Raw genomic sequence first — 19,759 nt, forward strand, 5'->3', positions numbered from 1 at the left:
CCTCCCCTGCAGGCCTGGTCCCCCCCAATTGCTCTCCCCTGCAGGCCTGGGTCCCCCCAACTGCCCTCCCCTGCAGGCCTGGTCACCCCTAACTGCTCTTCCCTGCAGGCCTGAGTCCCTCCCAACTGCCTTTCCCTGCAGGCCTGGTCGCCCTCAACTTCCCTCCTCTGCCAGCTTGGTCACCCCTAACTGCCCTCCCCTGCAGGCTTGATCGCCCACAACTGGCCTCCCTTGCAGGCCTGGTCCCTCCCAACTGCCCTCCCTTGCTGGCCATCTTGTGGCCATCTTGTGTCCACATGGGGGCAGGATCTTTGACCACATGGGGCAGCCATCTTGTGTGTTGGAGTGATGGTCAATCTGCATATTACTCTTTTATTAGATAGGATAGAGGCCTGGTGCACGGGTGGGGGCCAGCTGGTTTGCCCTGAAGGGTGTCCCAGATCAGGGTGGGGGTTCCCTTGGGGCGTGGGGCGGCCTGGGTGAGGGGCCTGTGGTGGTTTGCAGGCCAGCCATGCCCCCTGGTGACCCAAGTGGAGGCCCTGGTATCTGGGGTTTATTTATTTTCTACAATTGAAACTTTGTAGCCTGGAGCAGAGCCAAGCCTTCTGCTTGCTCTGTGGTGGCAGCCATTTTTTTTTTTTTTTATTTATGTATCTTCTATAATTGAAACTTTGTAGCCTTAAGCTGAGGCCTGGGCCGGGCTGCAGAAGCTTGGCTTCCTCCATCGCCGTGGGCAACCCTAGCCTCCTGCTCTTTCCAGCTCCATGGCTGCGGCCATTTCTGTTTGGTTTTATGTATCTCCTATCATTGAAACTTTGTAGCCTTGAGTGGAGGCCTGGGCCGGCAAGGGCAGGTGGAAAGCTTGGCTTACTCCATTGCTGGGGAAACCCAAGCCTCCCTCCTGCTCTCTGTGGCCATAGCCATCTTGGTTGGGTTTATTTGCATATTCGCTCCTGATTGGCTTGTGGGCGTGGCTTGTGGGCGTGGCTTGTGGGTGTAGCGGAGTGAGGGTTAATTTGCATATTACTCTTTTATTAGATAGGATGTTCCGGTTGCCTATCTTTTTAAGGTATTGGTTCCATGAATTGGTACCCAGAGTAATCTTTAAAAAATATGCAGCATTTTGCTGCATATTGTGTCTGTATTGATTCTGACAAATACCAGAGTAAAAGAACAGAGTAACACAGTGGGAAATTTGAAGAAATAGTATAATGTGTTATTCCCCCCTCTGGAGTTTCCACTGTTAAACCAATCCTGAAGGAGCTGACCACTTTCTGCAGGAAGGGTTCCCCTATAAATCACATAAATGAATAGTTCAAAATTTGACCCAATGAAAATATCAGGATATTTAATTGTAGTAGTTCTGTTGTTACAATTTATATGATCTTTCCTTCCTGAATTAGCATAATGATTTTATGATCACATGAAGAAGGTTAAAGGGGTGACTTGGAAGGATGCTTTCCATTTAGAAGAACACAGGTTTGATGTTCTCAACTTTTAATAACAGAATATCACATGGGGTGGAATTAATACTTCAAGTCTCAAATAATTGATGTTTGAGAATAAGAGCAGGCATACCTAATCACGATTTTTTGTTACTGTTGTTTAGATTGTTATAAAGTGACAATTTATATTTTAGGATTGGAATGAAAACGAGGTGACTGCAGACCTCCCTCCTCAAGGTCAGACAACTAGTTGGTAGCAGAGTTAGTAACAGACGGGGTTCGCTTGGCAGATTTAAATTATGTTTTCATTTGCTCTGACCTTTCTTTGAAAATTATCTGGCTAGAGAACAGAAGTCCCTCATTTTCCCATCTGTGCCCAGTGCAGAGTGTGCTGGGACTATAAACCCCTTAGCTCATCTGATGCTTATTGTAGAAGTATGTCTGGAATTCCATTCTCACAAAACTGTAGTGGGGAGCGTTTTCTGGAATAGGGAAGCCTTGGCTGTGTCTCCCTAAAGTAATAAAGTTGTTTTAATGCCAGAACTACTCTGTGACCCCATGTTTGCCCTTTGCTATCTCTGTTACTTAGCCTTTGCCTCCCTTTTATTCTGGGAGCTTTTTACTGTTTCCCCCTTTGATCCTTGCTTAGAAATGTTCCCTCAGGTTTTTCTCTTTATCTCATTCAGTTTCTATCATCTTTTTTCAGATTCTCCCCATAGTCACAGGACATACAAACACTGCTGTGGGGATGAAGGAAGGCTATGTGCCTTGCACAGTGTCTGAGGCTGAGCCAGCACTCAAGTGTTTGTAAACTGACTGAATTTGATTCTTTGTCTTATATGTTCTGGAAAAAAAAAAAGAACTTTGAAAGACACTACACTTTAGTATTACTGTCTTCCCTGATATTAAAGAGCAGGGGGATTTGACACTGTTCTTATGGTGTAACCCCAAGTGTCCAGCCCAAGCTGTAGAAAGCATTGGTAGCCAACCATCCACCTAATTACCTTGGTTGTCCCTTACAGTGAAGTTGGGGTTGTTAGCAGCCTCGGGAGCCAAGCTGTAGTAGAAGTGCTGACCAGTGTGTGGGTCATCATGGTCCACTGCACTCACTGTCTGGATCAGCTGAGGGAGGGACATGAACTCAGATGAGTTAGAGCCAAAAGAAAAAGCTTCAGTGCCCAGTGAGATCCCAAACCCTGAAATCCAACAGCAGATTATTTTACCTAATGAGAAGAATATTCTAAAACTTACCTGGAAAATCTCCATAACTCAGGATTTATTTTTGGTTTATTGTTGGGCTTGAGTACATTACCATCACAAGGTGAATATTACCTCAATACCTCAGATGTTAGACATTGACATAACATATTCTCATACCAAGGCCAGCCATTTTTAGGCAGTCTAAATAGAAGATGTTGAATAAATGAACTCTGGGATTCTACAAGGTTCTGCTTGTCTCCCAGTTTTTCATCCTCTCACCCCACTGATTTAACTCCATTTTGGGGTTAATATTTCAGGGTCAAGTTGTTATATTTGAGAGACCCTTATTTAAAAGTGACCAATACCTAGAAGGGAAGTAAACATAAACATAAACATTGGCTATGATCACAGGGCAGTCACTCTTTGGTGGTAGGAAGGGGAGCTAGATAAGGAGTAGAGCACAAGACCTCCAGTGGGATATATATATAGAGAGTCAGAAGCAAATCTTGGGGCTGAGGAGAGGAAGAGGTGGAGTGGCTTCCTCTGAAGTTCTTTGACCAAAACTTTGTCTTTTCCACAATGCTTTTCAAAGTAGTAAGTTGCTTTACGAAGACCATGATGAAAAAGCTACTAAGAAAGCAGTATGAAATGCACAATTGAACCATTGGCAGGCTGACTTGGGGGGATATAGGAAGGGTGTTAAATGGGTGGTCTCCTTCCTATGTGTTTGCTTCTCTATCAACCATTAGTAAAGACTCCTCCCACCCCTCATGGGCCTGACCCTGTAGACGTGATGTTCCTGCTGTTAAAAGCCAGCAGTGTTTCTGTCAGGGTAGAAACCAGAACAGCAAAGATCAGCCAGGGCCAGGTGGGCTTGCTTAGTCTTCATTTCTTCAGCTGTAAGTTAAGGGAGCAAATGCTACCCTCACAGTATGCTGAGGATTAAATAACAGGGAAGCTCCAGCAAGGGGACTTTTTGTGGACAGTGTGCTGCTCAGATTTCCCTTCAGTGAAGGAGTTAGTGCCCCAGCCTTCACCTGTCTGTCTCTTTGGGGTCTGTCTCAGTTCCTGAGAGCCACCTATCCCTGGTCACCACAATCTTCCAGGGGAACCCACATCCAGTGACTGATGCAATAGTAGAAAGGTCTGACCAACTCATCCTAACTCAGGAAAATTCTAGTTCTAAAGCAACATGAAGTCATTCAAGGCTGTCAGTGGGTCTGCATTGCAACTAGACTCTCCTTTTGCCAAGTCCTGCCAAAGTCCTTCCCTTCCACAGGCTTTGGCCCAGGGGCACTCCTTAATAGCATCTTATACTAAAACACAGCCTCAGTATATGCCTTCTGGTGAATCCAACTGTTAACTGGCATCCGTTGAATCTGAAAATTGGGGGAATGATGCTGCGATAAAGGAGAGGGGTCAGGAGAGTACTAAAGATAAACTCGCCCCATAGTCTAGCCTGGTGTCAGTGATGCTCACATACACAGGTCATCCTATTGTCCCATCCCTGCCCAGACAAATCCTGTACATTCCATCTTGCCCGTAGTGCCAAACATATAAAGACACTAGTGGCCCGGTGCACGAAATTCGTACAATGTGGGGGGGGGGTGTCTCTCAGCCTGGCCTGCATCCTCTCCAATCTGAGACCCCTGTGGAATAGGGCCTAAACTGGCAGTCAGACAACCCCCTCACAATCCGGGACTGCTGGCTCCTAACCGCTCACCTGCCTGCCTGCTTGATCACCCCTACCCACTCTGCCTGCTGGCCTGATTGCCCCCAACTGGTCCCCTCTGCCGGCCTGCTCACCCTCAACTGTCCCCCCCGCCAGCCTGACCACCGCCAACTGTCCTCCCCTCCTGGCCTGATCACCCCCAACTGCCTTCCCCTCCTGTCCTGATTACCCCTAACCGCCTCTGCCTTGGCCCTGCCACCATGGCTTTGTCTGGAACGACTTCTGGAAGGTCTCATGGTCTAATTAGCATATTACCCTTTTATTAATATAGATAGTATATGACATACTGCCATAACTATAACATATGTACCAGTATTACTCTATGAGAATACATACTTCATGCGATAGGAAGGCATCTAATACATTACATTTTATATGTTGTAAAGTAGTAGGAAATACTGTATTCATAGCAATAATATATACCCTGTGACTTTCCGTCCTGATTTGGGAATGGTTCCCCAGTTCTTTGAACGTTTCCTGGCCCCTAATGTATTTTTTTTTTTTCCATTCAGTGTAACTTTATTTACTGTTTATTGCACATGAGTTCAGGTCTTTAATTTCTAACCACCAAAGATTCAAAGGACTATTTTTTCCCTGAAGTTTAACATTAACATCAGTGAATTCATGTATTCATGTGTTTTTATTGTAAACATCTGAATTATTCACATTGTCATAGATCCTGAACTCATAAGCATGGACCATGCACAGGCTGGCAGCAAGCCAGGAAGCCACTCTGCAAGCAAACAGATACTCTTCATAAGGAGAAAAGTCATAGCACAACATTTAATGTCCAACCTGAGTCACCTCAGAATGTTATATATATTGACTTCTTAATTCATATAGTATCGGGAACTCAACTGCTTGGTTGGTGATGGGGTTGACCTGGTTTCAGGAGGATTATTCCTGAAATAATTAAGGAAAGGGGGGCTCAATCTTTTCTTGGTTGCTTGCTCCTCCCCAGCACCTTCATCTTTCTTCTCATCCTCAGCTTCTTGGGCATCTTCTTCTTCACCTCCTTCTTCTTCCTCCTTTGCATCCTCAAATTCTTCCTTGGCATCTTCTTCCTCTTCCTCTCCTTCCTCTTCCTCAGCCACTTCCTTCTCCTCCTCTTCAGCTTCTCCTTCAGAGGGGGGTTCATCCTTAGCTTCCTCGGCTTTTGCAGCCTCAATGGTCTCCTCCACCTCGATCTGCTCCTCCTGGACGTGGCTGGTGTATTAAGAAGGGAAGGAGTGAGCGGACATCAAGTAGGAGCTGGTCTGTAAGCCACTGTAGGCAGATTGACCAAAGACCTGGGCACTCTGGGAGTAGCCGCTGGCTATGCTTCCCACGCTGGTAAAACTGAGCTGGGTCTCCTCACCTTCCAAGAGTTTCCTGTAAGCTGCAATGTCAATGTCCAAAGCCACATTGAGGACATCCTGGTATTCTTTTAAATATCATGCCATTTCACTCTTTGTAGTTCTCAACTCATTTTCTAATTTGTTGATTGTGTCCTGCATAGCACTAACATCAGAGTTCTGCTTATCCTCCAGCTCTCACAGCTGCTTTCCCAGAGCTTAGTTCATGCCCTGGCTTGCTTTGATCTCCAGGGTCTTGGCCTTGAGCAGGAGGCGGCTTTCAGACATCTCCTCCTTGGCTGCGCGCATCCTGTAGGTGTTCTTGGCATTGCTCTCGGTCAGCATGGTGAAGCAGCTCTTGTACCATTCTTCTGCATTCTGCATGTTCTTGGCAACCAGCTTCTCGTACTGGGCGTGGATGTCCTTGAGCGTGGCAGAGAGGTCAGACTCGGAGAACATGTCCATCTCCACGGAGATCTGAGCGTACTGAATCTGCGCCTGCGGCGATCTCCTTTTCATACACCTTCTTCAGAAAGGCGATTTAGTCCATCAGGCTGTCGATGCACTTTTCCAGTTCAGCGCTAGCGAGAGCCGACTCATCTGCACCTGTGCGCGCCTCCATCAGCCACCCCTCTGAGTCATCATGGTTCAGCACCTCTTCCTGGCAGCATGCCTGCAGGTTGCTCCCAGTCCCTTCCAAGCCCTGGTGCCTGCTAACTGCCCACTGCCCTCTCCTCGCCAGGAACAGGGCGCGGTGGGCCGGGGCACAGGCATCCCATTTTCATTAAAATGTTCAACCCCGAGCTGCTCCACCAGTGTCCACAGGCGGCCCGGGGGCAGACAGTGATCCTAGACACCCTGGCCACCCCTGCCTACCCAGGTCCCCGATGGCGGCCTGGACCCTGCGAGTGGCGTCAGGCGCTGCCCACCCAACCTGCCCGTTTACCAATGGCTGCCTGGACCCCGCAGCAGTGTCTGGCGCTGTGCGCCAGGCCTGCCCAACCCCGATGGGTGCCTGGACCCCGCGGGCGGCATCAGGCACTGCTCCCCCACACCCCACCTGCCTGGTTACCGATCGCAGCCTCAACCCAGCGGGCGGCGTCAGGTGCTGCCCGCCTGGCCTGCCCCGTCCCCCATGGTGGACTGGACCCCGTGGGTGGTGTCAGGTGCTGCCAGCCTGGCCTGCCTGGTCCCCGATGGTGGCCTGGACCCAGCAGGCAGTGTCAGGCGCAGCCCGCCCCTCCTGAATATGCAAACTTACCCTCCATCTTTGTTGGCTTAATTTGTATATCACTCCTGATTGGCTGTGGGCATAGCGGAGGTATAGTCAATTAGCATGTTTCTCTTTTATTAGTGTAGATAACATATTTGTCGATGCATGTTATAAGTAGGTGATTATGTATAACTTGGTAAACGTAGTTGGAAAGTCATTTCAGAACACCTGATCTGTGAAGTCGTGTATATATATTGGTGAGATGGAGGCCTGAGTCATAGTACTGGTTGATTACAGGGCTTTAAAACGTAAGTGAGCAAAGACACTGCCTCGCTGAGTGTGAGGAGCATCATGGCCTGCTCTCCTGCCCTCTACTCTCCATGCAATATTCCGCTTAGCAGGTTTCATTCTGCCCTCAGCTCTCACCAAGTATGTCATCTGATTTCTTCATGGGCTTCCTTCATGGCTGCTCACTAAGAGGAAAGCACATATCCCAACTTGGCAGATACAGAGCTGATGACAGTGTGCAACAAGTCTAACTCAAGGAGGCTGATTCTTTATAAACCAGACATACCTCCTGGCCTGTGTGCTTTTGAAAATCTTCAAAACATGTCCCAGAGCCAAAATCAAAGGGTAGGATTTTCATTATTTTGGGCTAAAGATGACAGATATGACAGATTTGTGGCTCATCACCTGAATTTTAAGTCACAGATAAACTGTGCTTCAAAGGACTTTATAAAAGACCATTAAAAGCTATATTTAGAGATGTAGAAAGGGAGATGTGATTGTATGCTAAAATGAAAGGTGGTTAAAGTGCTATTAACCTGTCAGAATGCAACTTCTATTCTGAAGCCCTTTAAGAAAGGAATGTTTCATTTTTGGAGGGAGAGGGGTTTAATTTACTATGCTACTTATCACTGTCTTTTATTTTTTATTATAGATTAAGAATTGGCCTCTTGAGCCCTAGCTGGTTTGGCTCAGTGGATAGAGCATTGGCCTGCGGACTAAAGGGTCCCAGGTTTGATTCTGACCAAGGGCACATGCCCAGGTTTTGGGCTTGATCCCTAGTAGGGGGTGTGCAGGAGGCAGCTGATCAGTGATTCTCACTCATCATTGATGTTTCTGTCTGTCTATCCCTCTCCCTTCCTCTCTGTAAAAAATCAATAAAATATATTAAAAAAAAAACATAATGTACAAAATCTTATATGGGAAGATTATACTATAATATCACAAATGTATAACACTTTAAGTTACAATATGACAAAAGGCTAATTCTTTTTATTTTAATTTATTGATTTCAGAGAGGAAGAGAGAGGGATAGAGAGCTAGAAACATCGATGAGAGAGAAACATCGATCAGCTGCCTCCTGCACACTGGGGATGTGCCCCCAACCAAGGTACATGCCCTTGACCAGAATCGAACCCGGGACCTTTCAGTCCGCAGGCCGACGCTCTATCCACTGAGCCAAACCGGTTTCGGCTACATTATGTTTTTATAATAAATTATAAAACAAAACTTATTAACATAAGGACCCAGACCCCCTCACTCAAAACCCATCTGCACATAGTAACTATTGTTATTTTTATATCTTGTATCTCAATCTTCGTTCATAACAGACATAATTTTACATAACTTCAAGCATGTATATATAGTCTTTATACCTCCTTTCTTATAATAATATGGATTATTTCTTGTGCTATAAAAGTCTTCATTGTAACTTTTATTAGTTCCATAATACTTCTGGTCTTTTTAGACTAGAAATTCAATAGGTGTGGAAGTAGAATTATCATAGACGTGTTGAAAAAATTTCAGAAGTGCTATAGACCATGGACACAGAGTCAATGGATGGAATAATTTAGATCAAATTCACTATAGGGTACATTTTTCTTCCTGGGGTATGGGAATCACTTTTTGCTCTTAGTAGAATGGTAGAGATGTGAGTTGGTCTTTGGTGAGGTCAGGAAGCTATTATAAGCTTGGGTTGTACAGACATAGTCTCTCTCTGCCACAGAATGCTGGAGGTGATGATGCAGGAAAGTGAGAGAAGTGAAAAACAAAAACAGCATTACAGTTGGAAGTCCTGAATTGCCAAAGTATGAATTCATCTTATAGACATGCTTGTCACAAACTTTCATTCTGAAACTATCCTGACCCGTTTGCACCTCACCATCAGAATCCATAGGGCCACAGAATGACCTCCAGAGGGAAATAGGACCATTAGGGAATCTGTTGGGTCATAGGTGTAGAGGAGGAAAGCATCTTACAAAGCAGGAGCAGAAGGGGGAGATGGCCTATGATCTGAGGTATGGAGGGATGGGTTCAGGTGGGCAACTGCCCTACACATACATTAATACATGACCACTCTAAGCAGAGTTTCAGATGTTTCTCAGCTACACCACTTTGAGTTTGATCAACAAAATATTCATGTAGGTTTAAAATCAGGTTTAAAAAATATGCAATTTTCCTCTAAAGTTATTTCAAATAAGTAGAAATTTGCCCATTCAGATTAATTTTATCTCAAAATTGACCCGACATGAACAGCGCTAACAAAATGAGTGTTTTAATTGAGGGAGGAGAGGGAATAGGTAATTCTAGGTCACAAAGCGTTCTGAGAATCTGTTAGGCAGCCCTGAAACAAGGGTACCTGTTGCTAGAAGTTAAGAAATGGGGTGGGAGGATATAAAAAATACAATGTTCCTACTGTAAACATTTTTAGGGATTAGTGCTAACTGAGGAAAAGAGAAGACTCTTCTTACTTCTGGTCTTCATGGTCTCTCACTTCCAGGACCCAGAGCTCATGTTATTACAGTTGGTCTATACACTTCAGTTATAACGTGGGTAAATAGCTCATTACAGGCTAGCCCTGAATCAAACCATCATCAAAGCAGTCTTTAGATCATAAAATGTAATGGAGACTCCAAATACAGTTGTCTTAACAAATAAAGTGTTGCAGCGTGATATATAGAAGTTGGGGGATCTGGAGTCTAAACTTGACTGCAGGTTTGGTTATCTGTAAGTCATTTCCACATTGGGGAGTGTACCAAGGTGCCTCACAGGCCGCCTTACCTGCCCTGATTTGGCATTCTCACAGACAAAGGCTTCGTAGAATCTGGGGAACTCTGGAGCATTGTCGTTCACATCTAAGACTTTGATTGTGACAGAAACACTTCCAACCTGAGAGGGATTGTCTAAAGAGAACACAAAGAAAACCAAAGGTGAATGTTAGCAGTGCAAGAAAGCGCTTGTTGCCAGTTAGGTATTTATTTCCCTTGCAGCCTGGTTTTTTAAAGAATGGACAAAGTGAAGGGAGGAAAAATGGCGGCGGAATAGACAGACGTGTTCCGAGCCTTGTCCCAGAGCAGAAAGAAAGAACAACTAAGGGTCGCACGAGGAGTGTTTGTTGGCAAGTTAAGGGACAGCTAAACTCTAGAAGAAGGTGGGGGACTGCTAGATGGGGTTCTCCTGACCTGGCAGCCCCCACTGCAGCTGGGTCCCCTCCCGGAGCTACGGGCTCCGACAAGGAGTTTGCGCCATCTTGAACGGGAAAGTGGAGCTTATCAGTTGCCTGAGAATCCACAACTGCAGCACCCACGGAACAGCTGCGAGCCCCAGAACACCGGTCCCCAATTGGCGCAAACACACAGATTCAGAGGAGCTCTACACTCCACCACAGAAAGGTCAGATTTCGCCTGTGATAAGGTGAGGTCTCTGGTACCGGCGGGAGAGAGGAACGCGCGTTTTGTGGGAGCTGGAGGACCAGGGAAGTCTGTGCCTAGAAAAATCCATGGCTGTTGGGGCTGGCGTGATCCGTGAATGTGGAAGGGGGTCCTCAGAGCTGCTAACAGAAGGGCTTTCTAAAAAGCAACGCATTTTGATCTGACGTGCAGGGACACCCTAAGAATTTCAAAGGTGTGCCGGCTGCCTAGACCTGCGCGCAGCCCTGGAGTTCGCACACTTGGGCCTTTTCCTCTTCAAATCCTTGCTTCTGATTACTAAGCCCAATACATAGGATCACCCAGTTGGGGACACCCTGGGAGACTGCAGGGGAAAGTGTTTTTCTGGAACCTGGGGATCGGAACAGGGAGTAACCATCGGAGAGCCAACTCGGAGGCAGCCCACTCCCACAAACCGGTAGTGACTGCCACAGGGAAAGAAGGCTCTAACACTGCCTAGAGAGGCCATAGATAGACCTGGAAGTCAATCCAGAAACACTGCCACCCAGGGGCTGAATCACAAATTGACTCGTGTAATCAAAAATAAAGGAATACGAGAAATTAAGACACACCGCCTGCTTAAAATCAGGACTGGCTTACAACACTGAAGAGCATTGGAACGCAGGGAACTGCAATACTGTCTGAACTGAGAAACAGGCGTGCCAAACAGAACAACAGAGGAAGTGAATGGCCTTCACTACTCCACATTTTATTTTTATTTTTTTATTTATTTTATTTTTATTTTTTGCATCTTTTACTCAAGAAACTAATTTTTTTTCTTTTTTCCTCACTTGAGTTTACTTTTTTAATTATTACATTTTTATTTTCAATCTGTATTACTACCGCTATTTTATCTTTTTTTTTTTTAAGTGTCATTCTATTTTCTCTTCATTTTATTTTGGGATTAGTGTTCTACATTCTATTTTCATCTTTCCTTTAGCATCGTTTTACTCTATCTCAACTCTACCTTTATGCCATCACTCTCTTCCTAACCTTCCCCTTTTTGGTGTCCTGTTTATCTTACCCCATTCCTGCTTTAGATTTTCCCTATTCTTTCTGTTTACCCCTTGTTAAAATTTCACCCTACTTACATATCTAATATCCAATCCTCTGCTCCAAGTCCATACACACCTTTCTCTTCGCTGTCTTAACTATCCAAAAAATTGTTTTTCTCTCTGTCCTTATGTTGTTGTTCGCTTGAATGTTGATTATATTGAATTTTTATGCTTTTTTGTGAGATTGTTTTGCTTATTCTTCTTTTGTTTGCTTATTTTTTTGTTTGTTTTGTGCTTCTATTTTCCCTTGCCTCACTCAATATTAGTTGGTGTTGTAGTTTGTATTAATCCCCAGGTACTTGTTGCTGGCATTTGCTGGGACTAGTGATTGATCTATTGGAGTTTTATCCCCATATATATAGTTTGTTCCCCTTTATCTCTTAGTCTCTTTCTTGTCTCTCTTACTTTTTTTTTCCTTTTCCCAATTTCATTTTGACACTCCCTTTTTTTTTTCTTTCTTTCTTTTTCCTCTTCTTTATCTCCTATCCCCTAATTTGCCTTTCTCTGGTGGTCACCTTTATTGGAGGTTATTAATACCGTGAATACATTTATGTTCAGTGCCTTTTGTGTTGTACCTGGTAGTGCTGTATTTTGTGCCTTTAAATGAACGCAGGAGAGAGATAACTACATAACCAGACATCCAGAGAAGAGAGACCATGGGGAGACAAAGAAACAGCCCACATATGAAAGAAAAGCAGGCATCACCAGAAAAGGAAGTAACCGAAATGGAGGCAAGCAACCTTCCAGAGAAAGAATTCAGAGAAATGGTCATAAGGTGGCTGAAAAGAATGGAAGACAAATTTGACAATATGAGCAAGAACCAAGAGGAAATGAAGAAGAACCAAGAAGAAATGAAAAATGACATCGCTGCTGTAAAGAACTCAATAGAAAGCATCAAGAGTAGACTAGAAGAAGCAGAGGACCGCATCAGTGAGCTAGATGACAAGATGGGAAAAAATACCCAAGTAGAGAAACTTCTAGAAAAAAAATTAAAAGGCAGGAGGAGAGCCTAAGGGAACTTTAGGACAACACGAAACAAAACAACATCCACATAATAGGGGTTCCAGAAGAAAAGGAATCTAAGCAAGGAATAGAAAACCTCTTTGAAGAAATAATGACAGAAAATTTCCCTGATATAGGGAAGAAAAAACCCACACAAATCCAAGAAGCTCACAGAGTCCCAAGCAAAATGAACCCCAAAAGACTGATGCCAAGGCACATTATAATTAAATTGGCAAACACCAACGACAAAGTAAGAATCTTAAAAGCGGCAAGAGAGAGACAGAAAGTTACATACAAAGGAACCCCCATCAGACTAGCAACGGATTTCTCAACAGAAACTCATCAGGTCAGAAGGGAATGGAATGAAATATACAAAGTCATGCAAAGGAAGGGTCTGAATCCAAGAATACTGTACCCAGCAAGGCTATCAATCAAAATTGAAGGTGAAATCAGGAGCTTCACAGACAAAAAAGGACTAAGGGAATTTATTACCACCAAACCAGCAATGCAAGAAATGCTAAAGGGTCTGCTATAAAAAAAAAAAAAGAAATAGGAAGCGAAGAAGGAACACAGGGGTAAAGAATAAAAATGGCGACAAATAAGTACCTATCAATAATAACTTTAAATGTAAATGGATTAAGTCAAAAAACATAGGGTAACGGATTGGATAAGAAAACAAGACCCATATATCTGCTGTCTACAAGAAACCCACCTCAGAAAAAAAGACGCACACAGACTGAGGGTGAAGGGATGGAAAAAGGTTTTCCAGGCAAATGGAACTGAAAAAAAAGCTGGGGTAGTAATACTTATATCTGACAAATTAGATCTCAAAGTGAAGGACATAAGAGATAAGGAAGGCCACTTCATCATACTAAAGGGAGCAATCCAACAAGAAGAAATAACTCTGGTAAACATATATGCACCCAATTATAGGAGCACCCAAATACATAAAAAAAACTCCTGGAGGATATCAAGGGAGAGATTGACAGCAATACAATCATAGTAGGAGACTTTAATACCCCACTATCACCATTGGACAAATCCTCTAAACAAAAAATCAGCAAAGAAACATCAATCCTAAATGACTCACTTGACCAGATGGAATTAATTGACATCTTCAGAACATTTCACCCCAAAGCCACAGAATATACATTCTTCTCAAGTGCACATGGGTCATTTTCAAAGATAGACCATATATTGGGACATAGGCAAAGTCTCTTCAAATTCAAGAAGATAGAAATCATATCAAGCATCTTCTCAGACCACAGTGGCATAAAACTGGAAATCAACTACAATAAAAACAACCCAAAGAAATCAAACACATGGAGACTAAACAGCATGCTATTAAACAATGACTGGGTTACCAGAGCGATCAAGGAAGAAATAAAAAACATCATGGCAACAAATGATAATGAAAACACTACAATCCAAAATCTATGGGACACAGCGAAAGCAGTCTTGAGAGGGAAGTTCATAGCACTACAAGCCTACTGCAAAAAACAAGAAACAATGGTAATAAATTACCTAACCCAACAACTCAAAGAGTTAGAAAAAGAGCAACAAGAAAAGCCCAGTGTAAGCAGAAGGAAGGAAATAATAAAGATCAGAGCGGACATAAATGACCTAGAGACTAAAGAAACAATACAAAAGATCAACAAAACCAAGAGCTGGTTCTTTGAAAGGATAAACAAGATTGATGAACCTCTAGCCAGGCTCACCAAGAAGCAAAGAGAGAGGACCCAAATAAACAAAATCAGAAATGAAAGAGGTGAAATAACAACAGATCCCGCCAAAATACAAAGGATTGTTAAAAAATACTACGAACAACCCTATTCCAACAAACTGGACAACCTGGAGGAAATGGACATATTCCTAGAAAAATATAACCTTCCAAAACTCAATCAGGAAGAATCTAAACAGCTAAATATGCCAGTAACTATGGAAGAAATTGAAGCAGTCATCAAAAAGATTCCGGCAAACAAAAGTCCGGGGCCAGACGGCTTCACAGGAGAGTTTTACAAAACATTCAAGGAAGAACTAAAACCTATCCTCCTCAGACTATTCCAAAAAATTCAAGAGGAAGGAACACTTCCAAGCTCCTTCTATGAAGCCAGCATCACCCTAATACCAAAACCAGATAAAGACAACACAATGAAGGAGAATTACAGGCCAATATCCCTCATGAACATAAACGCCAAAATCCTCAACAAAATTCTAGCAAATCGGATCCAGCAGTACATCAGAAAGATCATATACCATGACCAAGTAGGGTTTATCCCAGGAATGCAAGGATGGTACAATATCCGCAAATCAATAAATGTGATACATCACATAAACAAATTGAGAGATAAAAATCACATAGTCATATCAATTGATGCAGAAAAAGCATTTGACAAAATCCAACACCCTTTCTTGATAAAAACTCTCAACAAGATGGGAATAGAAGGATCATACCTCAACATAAAAAAAGCTATATATGATGAACCCACAGCTAACATCATACTCAATGGGCAAAAATTAAAACCATTTCCCCTAAGAACAGGAACAAGACAGGGATGCCCATTCTCACCACTCCTGTTTGACATAGTACTGGAAGTATTAGCCATTGCAATTAGACAAGAAGAAGAAATAAAAGGCATCCAAATTGGAAAAGAAGAAGTAAAGCTGTCCTTATTTGCAGATGACATGATATTATACATAAAAAACCCGAAAGACTCCATCAAAAAAACCAACAGACTTAATAAATGAATTGGGCAATGTAGCAGGATACAAAATTAACGCCAAGAAATCTATGGCATTTCTATACACCAATAGTGAACTTACAGAAAGAGAGACTAAAAGAGCAATCCCATTTACCATCGCACCAAAAAAATTAAGATACTTAGGAATAAACCTAACCAAGGAGGTAAAAGACCTATACACGGAAAACTACAGGACACTGAAAAAAGAGATAGAGGAAGACATAAACAGATGGAAGAACATACCATGTTCATGGATTGGTAGGATCAACATCATTAAAATGTCCATACTACCCAAAGCAATCTATATATTCAATGCTCTCCCCATTAAAATACCAACAGCATATTTCACAGACCTAGAAAGAACTCTCCAAAAATTCATCTGGAATAAAAAAAGACCCCGAATAGCCACAGCAATCCTGAGAAAGAAGAAAAAAGTAGGAGGGATCTCAATACCAGATTTCAAGCTGTATTACAAAGCCACTGTCCTCAAAACAGCCTTGTACTGGCACAAGAACAGACATATAGATCAATGGAATAGAATAGAGAATCCAGATATCGACCCAAACCACTATGCGCAATTAATATTTGACAAAGGAGGCATGAACATACAATGGAGTCAAGACAGTCTCTTCAATAAATGGTGTTGGGAAAATTGGACAGATACATGCAAAAAAAAAAAATGAAACTAGACCACCAACTTACACCATACACAAAAATAAACTCAAAATGGATACAGGACTTAAATATAAGACGGGAAACCATAAAAATACTAGAGGAATCTACAGGCAGCAAAATCTCAGACATATGCCGAAAGAACTTTTTCACTGATACTGCCCCTAGGGCAACGGAAGCCAAAGAGAAAATAAACAAATGGGACTACATCAAAATAAAAAGCTTTTGCACAGCAAAAGAAACCATCAACAAAACTACAAGAAACCCCACTGTATGGGAGAACGTATTTGCAAATGTTATCACCGATAAAGGTTTAATCTCCAACATCTACAGGCAGCTTATACAACTTAATAAAATGAAGATAAATGATCCAATAAAAAAATGGGCAACGGACGTACATAGAATCTTTTTGAAAGAAGACAGAAGGAAGGCCAAGAGACATATGAAAACATACTGAAAGTCACTAATTATCCGAGAGATGCAAAACAAAATGACAATGCGATACCATCTCACACCTGTCAGAATGGCTATCATCAACAAATCAGCAAGCGACAAGTGTTGGCGAGGATGCGGAGAAAAAGGAACCCTCGTGCACTGCTGGTGGGAATGCAGACTGGTGCAGCCACTGTAGAGAACAGTATGGAGTTTCCTCAAAAAACTGAAAATGGAACTCCCATTTGACCCAGTAATCCCACTCCTAGGAATATATCCTAAGAAACTAGAAACACCAATCAGAACGGATATATGCACCCCTATGTTCATAGCAGCACAATTCACCATAGCTAAGATTTGGAAACAGCCTAGGTGCCCGTCAGCAGATGACTGGATCAGAAAACTATGGTACATCTACACAATAGAATACTATGCTGCCATAAAAAAGAAGGAATTATTACCATTTGTAGGCACCTGGATGGAATTAGAGAACATTATGCTAAGTGAAATAAGCCAGTCAATGAAAGAAAAATACCACATGATCTCACTCATTTGGGGATAATGAAAAACACTATAAACTGATGAACAAAAAGATAGATACAGAGGCAGTAAAGCATCAAACAGACTGTCAAATTACAGCGGTAAGGTTAGGGAGAGGTGGGGGAAATAAGAGATCAACTGAAAGACTTATATGCATGCATATAAGAGTAACCAACGGATGCAAAACATTAGGGGGTGAGGGCATGTATGGGAGTGGGGTGGGGGGGGCAATGGTAAGATATGTACACATATAATACCTTAATTAAAAAAAAGATTAAAAAAATAAAAAAATAAAAAAATGTAAATGTTTTAAAAAACCAAAAAATAAAAAAAATAAAATTTTATTTAAAAAAAAAAAAAGAATGGACAAAGTATGTGGAAATGGCAGCAGAAGCAGAGGATGCATGTGTTACCTAGTAAGAGTGTGGCTAGAACACAAGCACGGACAGAGAGGGTGTATGTCTGAGAGAATGTGTGGTATCAGGATGAGGGAAAGGGCCAGACTCGAGGGGAAGCAGGTACCACAAATGAGTCTTTAAAAGGTTTTGAACCTCTTAACTTGGCTCAGATATCAGGTTCTGGAATTAAAGGAGATCCATTCTGTCTGGTCTTGGAAGTAGCCCATTTTAATTGGAGGTATACTACATGGCTTTATTCCCGTGAAATTATCTATTTTTTTAATTATATTTCAGGAGGTTTCAACTTATTCACAGGAATACAGATAACAGTACACGTTTATTTCTGCTTAGGGTCTAGGGGGATATTATAGGATCAAACATACCCCAAATCCATATCTTTGGTTGGGGCAGAAGAAGTTACTCATTGTCATTCATGGGGAAATGTCTTTTTGGTCAGTCTTTTGCTTGGCATTGCCACACAAAGACAATTTCATGGCCCCAGTAGTTCCCCTCCTGTCTTTTTTTTTGTTTTTGTTTTTGTTTTGGTCACCATCCCAAGAAGATAAAATAGAAATTATAAGACACAGAAATTATTCTTAGTAAATAACTTTATAAAATCTCAGAATGCCTTATTTTTCTGGTTTATTTTTTCTTTCTTAAAAATACTTATGCTTTACTGTGTTTCCCCCCTAAATATTTCTATTGCTTGGCCAAAAATGTGGACATATTTAAATTTTTAAAATTAAACTGTAGAACTTTTTTTATAATGAAAATTCCAGAAAAACACAAGGATAAATATGATCCACAGTCCTTATCAGACATATTCATTATTATGATATATGTAAAATTGCATATGTGTCCAAAAATGTGGACACAACACACACACATACATACAGTAGTCAAATGATATAAAAAAGTTGGATTCAGAACTTTTAATATTTTAGGTTAAGATTATCTTGTGTCTTTGAAATATGCTTTGAGCCCAGGTATTAATATGTACATGGTAGTTTCATTTTATTTACTTTTATTTTTCTGAGGATACATTTTCATTGACTTTAGAGAGGAAGGGGGAGAGAAAGTGAAACAGAAAGAGAAACATTGGTTGCCTCCTTTATGTGCCCCAACCAAGGACTGAACCCACAAGCTGGATATGTGCCCTGACCTGGGATTGAACCCGAAACCTTTGGTGTACAGGATGATGCTCCAAATGACTTAGTGACTGAGCCACCGGGCCAGGGATAATTTCATTTTACTGTATGGTTATACCATAATTTATTTAGTCAAACTCCTATCCTATGTAATAAAAGCCTAATGTGCTAAGTGTCCAGCTGTTCATTCTACCATTCGGCCAGTCGCTTTGATGCACACTGACCACCAGGGGACAGATGCTCCGACTGTAGGTTAGCTTGTTGCTGGGGTCTGGCCCATCAGGACTGGGCGAGCAGGCTGGATACACCCTGGAGCCCTCCCGTGATCCCTCCCCGGCCCCACTCGTGCACTGGTGGGGTCCCTGGCCTGGCCTGTGCCCTCTTACAATCTGGGACCCCTCGGGGGATGTCAGAGAGCCGGTTTCCGCCCAATCCCCACAGGCCAGGCTGAGGGACTCCACTGGTGCACGAATTTGTGCACCAGGCCTCTAGTTATTAGATATTAAGGTAATCCTAATTTTAAATAATAATATAGTAGACATTTCAGTATATAAATCTTAGTTGATATACTAGTATATGATTATTCTCTTAAGATAATTATTAGAAGTAGAATTCTTGAGAAAAAGAGTACAAATTGCCTACCGGCATAGCTCAGTGGTTGAGCATCAACCTATGAACCTGGAGGTCAGGATTTGATTCCTGGTCAGGGCACATGGGCAGGTTGCAGGCTCGATCCCCAGTAAGGAGGCAGCCAGTCAATGATTCTCTCTCATCAGTGACGTCTCTATCTCTCTCTCCCTTTCCCTTCCTCTCTGAAATCAATAAAAATATCTTTAAAAAAAGAGTACAAATATTTTAGAGAATCTTAATTCAAAAGATGAATTGCCAAACTGCCTTCCTGAATGGCTGTATATGCTTCTGCCAATGCATTAGAGTATGCCATTTCTCCAAGCCATCACTAGGTGCTATGAAAAAAAGTAAATGTAGAAAATAATCTAGTTTTTGCTAAGTTTATAACAAACCTGCTAATCTCAATTTTGTTTCTTTTCCATTCCATTTTTAAGTTTGTGTTAATAAATCTGCATTTTATTTTTAACATGTCTGAAATTCTTGTATGCATGTATGTGTGTAATA

General features: G+C 42.3%; 1 protein-coding gene across 5 annotated transcripts in view; it reads right to left on the minus strand.

Moving 5' to 3' along the window:
* CDH20 (cadherin 20) overlaps window positions 1-19,759 on the minus strand; it is a 228,792-nt gene that overhangs the window by 12,688 nt on the left and 196,345 nt on the right. For all 5 annotated transcript variants that reach the window (XM_080685366.1, XM_080685365.1, XM_080685367.1 and 2 more), the window contains 2 exons: window positions 9,991-10,112; window positions 2,450-2,567 (listed from right to left, as the gene is read on the minus strand). In XM_080685366.1, coding sequence (XP_080541492.1) covers window positions 2,450-2,567; window positions 9,991-10,112 — 240 coding nt within the window. The remainder of the gene's footprint in view (window positions 1-2,449; window positions 2,568-9,990; window positions 10,113-19,759) is intronic.

The sequence above is a fragment of the Plecotus auritus genome, assembly GCF_963455305.1.
Source record: "Plecotus auritus genome assembly, chromosome: 8".
Classification (NCBI taxonomy): Eukaryota; Metazoa; Chordata; class Mammalia; order Chiroptera; family Vespertilionidae; genus Plecotus; species Plecotus auritus.